General features: G+C 47.9%; 1 protein-coding gene across 1 annotated transcript in view; it reads right to left on the reverse strand.

Moving 5' to 3' along the window:
* The window catches only part of Klhl6 (kelch like family member 6), a 62,298-nt gene that overhangs the window by 21,270 nt on the left and 33,117 nt on the right, over positions 1 to 7,911 (reverse strand). The window contains exon 3 of the mRNA XM_004640701.2: positions 1,452 to 1,901. Within this exon, the coding sequence (XP_004640758.1) occupies positions 1,452 to 1,901 (450 nt within the window). The remainder of the gene's footprint in view (positions 1 to 1,451; positions 1,902 to 7,911) is intronic.

Genomic DNA, 7,911 nt, shown 5'->3' on the forward strand with positions numbered 1-7,911 from the left:
AAAGAACCATGGAAGGGAGTGAAAGAGCAGATAACTGAACTCCAGTCACGCAAAAAAAAAAAAAAAAAAAAAAAAAAAAAAAAAAAAAAAAATCACATGTGCTGGAGGCTTAATCCCCTCTGTTCTGGTGCTAAGGTAGTGGAACTCTTAACAAGCAAGGCCTGATGGGAGGAATTGGATTTTGGTGACACCATCTTTGAAAGGATGAATGCTGGTTTCTCATGGTGGATTAGTAGATTGTTATAAAGAAACACACCTATGCATGCGCGCATGCACGCACTTGGCCCCTCTGCACACAGCCAGTCTCCCTTTCTGCTTCTCTGCTGTCATAACACAGCCAGCAGCCTTGCCACAATGCCAGGGCCATGCTGTTTGGACCCTCCAGGCACCAGAACCATGAGTCAAATAAACCTCTTTATAAGTCCCCCATCATGAGGAGTTACTGGGCCTCTGGTATGTCGTTATTACAACACAAAATGAACTAAGATGCGCTGCCCAGTGTCATATGTGCTATATAATTGGTGCTCAGGACTTCTTTCTGCAAACAAAACCACAACCTATTTAATGTCTCTAGGGAGACGTTTATAACACTGACAACAATATGGGGGGAGGGGAGGGGAGGGGACGCGCAGATCAACGTCCTCAGTTTCCTCTTGAACCGAGTTTTGAAGTGGGAGTGGAAGTTGGCTGGAGGAAGAAGAAAGAAACATTATTGCAACACCTGCATAGCCTGGAGGCTGGAAGAGTAAGTCCACTGTGGGGACCCTGAGCCACGAGCCACGAGCCATGAGCCACATAAAGGCTCCCGCAGAAGGAGGAGGCAAGAGGCGATGCCCGGGAAGTAGGCTGGGCAGGAGGCAAACCAGCGAGGCCAGACTGGGGGAGCTTAGGCAGGAAGTGGGGAGCCAGGGGAGAAGGGGAGCAGGCAGCAGACGCTTACACAGGAGCTTCAGATCGCTTCCCTGCTGAAGGATGGATCATGGATCGCAGGAGCCCAGACAGCGAGCAGGGAGACAGTTTTTGAGAAATCCCTGAAATTCCAGGCAGGAGACTATGAAAGCCTGAACCAAGATGAGGTCAGGGCACATCTAAGAGACACAAGGTTTCAGCTGAGCAGTGGCCTAGGAAAGCAGGACCCCGTGGAGGGGTGTGCAGACAAGACACAGCCCGCAGCTGTGTGCATTCACCCTGACTGACCTCCTGTCCTCGCCCAGTTGGGAAGGAGGACGCCTGGCAGGGCGGCGCTGGGTGCTTTCTGTAGCTCACCAAGGCTTCCAGCATCTGCCTGAAGGTGCAGCATCCCCCCACTGTATAGGTCAGCAGCTTAGGGCTCAGGAACTGCTGCACACCCCCGCTGCGGTGTAGCGCCCCCCCCCCCCCCCCCCGCCAGCCTCTCCAGCATCCCTGGCAGTGCCTGCTACCTCCGCACGCCCTTCTCCTCTCCGACTCACCTCGTTACCAGACAGGTGGTACATCCTGGCCTCCTGGAGCAGCGGAAAGACCTCCGGGCACTGCCTGATAAGAGGATCGGCCTCGACCATGTCTACAAAGTACCACTGGTCCAGAAGCGGCAAGCGCACGTTCTCCAGGAGGCAGGGCAGCAAGCAGAGCCGCTCCGGCTGCTTGTGCCTCACCCAGCTCATGACCGTCTCGAACACCTGAGCCTCCTCCGTCACGTACAGGTCGTCGCTCTTCAAAATGTGGTGCAGAGTGTCCACAGGAAGCTCCAGGAACTCCTCGGAGCTGAGAATCTGCACAAAGTTCTGGATGATGTAGTGCTGAACCTGCTTCTTGAGAGAGTCCAGGGAGTGCGTGTCTGCCAGCCTCAGGATGCCCACGCAGTTTTCTGGGTTCAAGGCCCCGGTGAGGAAGCTGGCACAGGCGTCCACCATCCGCAGAAACTAACAGGAAAGAAGAGGGGCAGAAGGCCCAAGAGTGAGGAGACCACAGGGATCTTTGTCACTGAGCTGCATGTAGTCGTGTAAAACTAGAAACGACCTAAATGTCCAACGATGGAGGATTCGATAAATAAATGATACATTTATGCAGTCAGCAGTTCTATAATCATTTAAAAAAAGTTATAGAAGAATATGAATGTGGAACATGTTCATAATGCATTGCGCCTTTAAACATCTCTTCACTGAATCTGACTCAGCCTCTAGATTGATTGATTGATTGATTGATTGATTGATTTTATTCTACAGATGAGGGATTGAACCCAGGGCATTGAACATGCCAAGCAAGTGAGCTACCAATGACCTACACCTCCAGCTCAAGCTTGTAGATTTAATCAGCCATTTATAGAAAATACAGGGGAAATTGAAGTATATTAATTAAATGAATTTTCAAAACTACAATCAGCAAAATACAGACTATGAGAAAATTCACAGAACAAATGATTCAGTGTCTTTAACCAATGCAATACACAGGCAAGGTAGAGAGAGAAGAAAAAGGAGAACCTAAAGATAAGAGATTTAAGGGCTAGAGTAAAGCTGCGTGGTAGAGCACAGCACTAGGGCAGCTCATGCAAGGCCTCAGGTTCCAAAGCTGCAACACACAAACAGGAGAGAGAGGGAGAGAGGGAAAGAAAGGGAGAGGGAGAGAGACAGAAAGAGAGAGACAGAGAGAGGGAGAGATGGAGACACAGACACAGACAGAGAGGGAGAGAGGGAGAGAGAGACAGACAGACAGAGACAGAGAGAGAGACAGAGACAGAGAAGAGGGAAAGAGTGAGAGTGAGAGGAGAGTGAGAGGGGAGAGAGAGAGAGAGAGAGAGAGAGAGAGAGAGAGAGAGAGAGAGAGAGAGAGAGAGAGAGAGGAGAGTCAGTCAGTCTTTAGATCCCTGATTTAAACAACAAAATGTTAGAAAATTTTTTACAATGGTCTTATTCAGTGATATGGAACAATTAATATTAATTTTAGGTGTCACAATGGTTTTGTTATATTTAAGGAGAATCTTTTAAATTTTAAATTTGTACACTGAAATAGCGACAGATGAGGAAAGTCATATGTACATTACAAGACTATTTTTATAAAGAAGAAATACATAGAAGCACAGATGGAAGGACATGCACTAGAATATGAAGAGTTGCTATCCCTCTGTGTCCCCGGAATCCTAGGGCAGATCTTGCTGCAGTCAGAAACAACCTCCCTTTCTCAGGGGCTCGCAGTAGAGGTGCTGGCCTCACGACAGAGGGCTGAAAGGTGGCAGTGCCACGCACAGGCCCTGGAACGTCAGCAGTGGCTCCTTGCCGCTTCCAGTCACAGTTAACTAGCCAGAGTGAATCATATGGCAGAATCTGTCACCAAAGTAACAACCATCTTTGCACAGAAAATGGTCCCATGGAGGTGGGAAGGGAACGCAGTATGTACACATGGTAGTGCAGAGTGCCGCACTTGCCAAGGAGACCATAAGAGGGCGTCTATCTTTACTAGGTTACATACTTATTAACTTATAGAGCACCTAAAATGAATTAGCCTCACTTTTATAATTAAAAAAACTAATTTGTGAAATGACTGCTTAGCCCTCATGTCCCACTTTCCTGTAATCACCACTCTCCCAAGCGCTGGGGTCCCCTGTGCTCCAGCAGCATCCTGCGGATTACAAAGCACTGTCAGTTCCCTTGTGCTAGTAAAAACCACTTTCCAGAGGCACCATCTCGGGTGCAGCATCATTTGCTCACTGGAGCTCAGTGCTGGAGAAGCCCCATCCCCTGTCTCCCCACCTGGCCCTCCATAGAGTCAAGCGCTCAGTGTGCTTGAGCTGGCCAGACAAAGCGGGAGGTGGAAGAGAAGGCCCTGCTGCTGTAGGCTGGTTTCCTGAGGGCAACGCTCCTGGGGCAACAGTGCCCCTGCCCACATCCACAAAGGACCAGATCTGCCCCAGGATGCAGTACACAGAAAAACAACTGTTCCTATTTTGGTGAGAGGGTGGGTGGGCCAGTATGCAGAAGAGAGGCTCTGGTGACAGGAGGTGGAGACATGGCACCATGAAGTCTGAGGGGGAAGAGGGAGGGCAGGACTGGTCTTAGACTAGACCAAGTTGACTAGGGCTCAGCTTTCCCTCCAAAGCACCCTACAGGCACACAGCCAGACTTCGTGTTTCAATCCACATCACAAAATAGGATCTTTCCAGTTTCCCTCTGTCCCTTAGGAAACATTACCCCGAAGTTCAGTGCCAAATTGGAGGAGCCTGGCTTCCGCCCCAGATCTCCCTGTCTGTGGCCCCAACTGCCTGCAGCCTAGCTCTTCGCTTGAGCAACTGTGGAAACGGTTGTGAGCAAGACCCCTAACACCTGTGTAGTTGTTTGCAGATTTCCAGTTCAGAGAATAAAAATATGCAACTGAGGCCAAGAGTCACTGAGCCCTTAGAACCTGTCTCCAGAATCCTCTCTGGTGCATGGGGGAGACATCTATTACATCTAGCAAACCGTCACTTCCGGTGCAAAGGGCCACACCCACCATGATGCCTTGGTGGGAGAAGGTACAAAGTTTGAATGGGTACTTTTAATACTCATCCTCTCTCTGGGCAGCTGCTCAAGACTCGGTAACTGTAGTTACTAGAAAAGGCAGCCTATGACTGGATAGGGCAAAAGAGAATTTGTTTTCACTGCTTACCCTTGTGTACCCTCTCCAGTTGTGTGTAGGAATTACCCTTTTAAAAACAAACAAGTTTCTCAGGGACAAGCCCACTTTTTTCTAATCTTCTGGATTAAAGTACCAAGTGGAGATTATATTTTTGTCTTTGTTATACTGTGATCCCTAAGTTACTTAAGAAACCAAAATATTACTGAAAGAAGGCTGGCAGAACACAAGTGAATTTTTCATTATGGGAGAAAATAACAAGTACAATATCCCCCCTCCTTGCCAACTTCCTGAGCTGAGTAGAAAGCTTGGAAATCCACATTTTTGCTTTTGATTCTACCACTAATTGGTAGAGTTCTAGAACAGGTTAAGTTAACCTTCCTTGGCCTTACTTTCCTCATGTGTAATAATAAAATACTTCATGGTAGCATGACAGTTTTATGACACCAGCAATAGAATAGGAGTATGATCACATTCCATGAAGTGGTATTGTTCTAAATTAGCTCTGGAACAGATTTCTAATAAAGTGCTTGGTTTTAAATTATATATAAAAAAAAAAAAACAAGTTTGCTCAGAAGCAAAGAACATACTGGAAGTAACACATAAAATGCTAATCACAGTTATAAATGATTTTTTTAAGACTTGTGATAGGTTTTTCAGGCAACGACGCAGCAGAGAAACCGAGGCAGAAGAGAAAAGGGAGAGGGACTTTATTATCTTTGAGGACAAGAGAGAATCTGGAGAAGATAAGAGATATTCTAGACTGGAACTAAGCGAGGCCGAGGCGGAGGCTTTCATGGGCTGTTGCCAGGGGTGGAGTTTGGAGGGGACGTTTAGATATCCCTGAGGAGCTGATGGGGCCTTCCCTGAGGCTACAGGAGGGGTGAAAGGACATTGCACCCTGGGCTGAGTTGGAGAAGAAGGGGGAGCTGGTCACTAGGAAGATAAGCTGTTGTTTTAAGGGCTTCTAACCACCATAATAATTCAGCAATTCACACTAGGGCCAGAACCTGAATATTTTAAAAGCAGGGGAAATAGACAAAACAATTATTTCCTTAAAATTTTTAAAGTACACAATGAGAAAATTAAATAGAAAACTCAAACAAAATACAGCTGTTATGCGCCAGCTCCCTTATCCTACTGAGTTATTCTGTCATCTCATCCCAACGAAGTAGAGGTGACGATCATTCCTCTTTTACAGATGAAGATACTAGGCTCTGCGGAGTAATTTCCCCCAAAGGTTTATTGCTAGGAAGAGGTGGAGCTCAAATTGGAACTTGTCTCTGCTGACCCTAAAAATGTGTGTTCTCCACATTATTTTGTTCATGTGGATTTGTTTGTTTGTTTTGGTGGTACCAGGGATCAAACTCAAGACCTTGCACTTGCCAGGCAAGCACTTATTCCACTGAGCTATGTCCCCAGTCCCTTCTACATTAGTTTGAACTGCTTCAGGACAAATAGCATTGGGCAGTGGGCAGCAGACACCACCCTCGTGAGCTCAGTATCTGATCTGCCCAGGTGCCAGAAGGCCCAGCCCCTACCTACTGGACAAAGAAGGAAGCCACAGAGAGAATCGGACTCAGAACTGAATCCTTATTTGTTAGAAACATTGATCCAAGTTCGTCTCTCTCCACTGAGAAGCTGTTGATGCGTCCATTCACACATGCACCCACGTACCAATGCACACTGAGCACCCATGGTTTAGACACTGTCCCCCGGCGCTGGAGCCCAGTGGTGGACAGGAGGAGAAAGCACCGGGGACGCTGGAACTGACAGAGCAGCAGGGAGGCAAAGGCGCGCCACACCATCACACCAAGAGCGTAAGATTATATAACCGTGACCAATGCTGTGTAACAAAGGCCAGAGACTTCACAGCTGAGTCCAGAGTCAGTCACACTCCGACCTCTTAAGCCACCCACAGTTGGCTCAGTCAGCACCAAAGCCTCTGTCCTGGAGCCCCAACCACATGCAGACCTGTCTTGTCCCCTCCTGCAAGCATTCCCTGTTGTGTCTTCTACGCCAGTGCTCTGGCCTAGGCCAGCACAGCCCTTCTTTGTCATCGCTGTTAGCCCCTCCGCCCCTCACCCAGCCCAGGTGATGCCAGAGCCCAGCTGTTTAAGGAATGACCGGGCACAGCTCATTCTATTTCAACTGCAAAGTCCTCTTAAAATCTACCCGACAGGAGGAGTGGATTCCATGCCACCAGTCTATCTACGCGGGGCTGTTTTCTTCACCCACAGTTATTAAGAGAGTCTGTGAGCCCCAGCAAGTGTGGCCCAACCCAACCCTGTGGCATTTTTCTGAGAATTGAGCTTGCAGGTGACACCAAGTCACTTCCTGGTATCCATTACCCTGAGGGCACAGCAACATGCGAGAAGGACACAGTCACATCAAGAAAATCAGAGATAAACAGGGCTGAATCCCAGTCAGACTAGGCTTGGAAATTTCCCCATCTCCAGACTTTGAAATCTCGGGTCAGTAATTGTGTAAGAAGAAAAGGGGGAAATGGAAATAGAGAAATGGAAAAGTAGAAACATCCTTCCTATCCAGGAGGGCTTTTTCCTCAAAGCCGCTCACTTCCTCCACGGTAGCTCTCCAAGTCCCCAGCTTGAGGTCCTTCCTCCCCAGCTACTGTCCACTGGGCACCTGGCTTGCTGCTGTCGTGAAGGAGCTGCGACATTTCTGCCTTGCACTGTGGTCAGTGGAGATGAGTATCTCAAGGGTCGGTCCCAGGTCACACTTGTGTTTTTATTCCCAGGGACACTGCACACAAAGCCTGACACAAGAGAAGGACTAACGGAGCAACAGAGGAAGGAAATATTTATCAGACACCTAGTACGGACTGTGATCTGGACTGGACTCTTTTCCGCCCAATTATTTCATTTAACAAATAAATTTTATTTTTACCCAATAATTTTTAACCAACAAAAAAGAAAGATGTTAGTATTACAATTCACATAGAGAAAGAAATAAAGAATTCAGGATTAAGGATGCTGCCGAGGGGCAGAGAACACTCTCAAGCCCCTGCCCCCACCCCCACACTCTCCTCTGCGGCCTCCCGCTGCCTTTGTAACTCAAAGCACCGAGCTCCCCAATGCCGAAAGGTCTGCGGAGGAGGCCTCGGGAGCTCACAGGGGGGTTCCACGTCACCTACATTCCCCAACTGTGTGTCAGTACTTTTGAGAAAGAGAAATGTGGGGCAGGATCCCATAAGTGGACCAAAGCATTAGAAGCTACTAAGGTACAGGGCAATTATGGAAACAAGAAATTGAGGTTTGTTATTTATTTATTTTATTTTTGTTCCTCGAATGCCTTCAGGGCACTTTT

The sequence above is a fragment of the Octodon degus genome, unplaced genomic scaffold (assembly GCF_000260255.1).
Source record: "Octodon degus isolate 3935 unplaced genomic scaffold, OctDeg1.0 scaffold00126, whole genome shotgun sequence".
Taxonomy (NCBI): Eukaryota; Metazoa; Chordata; class Mammalia; order Rodentia; family Octodontidae; genus Octodon; species Octodon degus.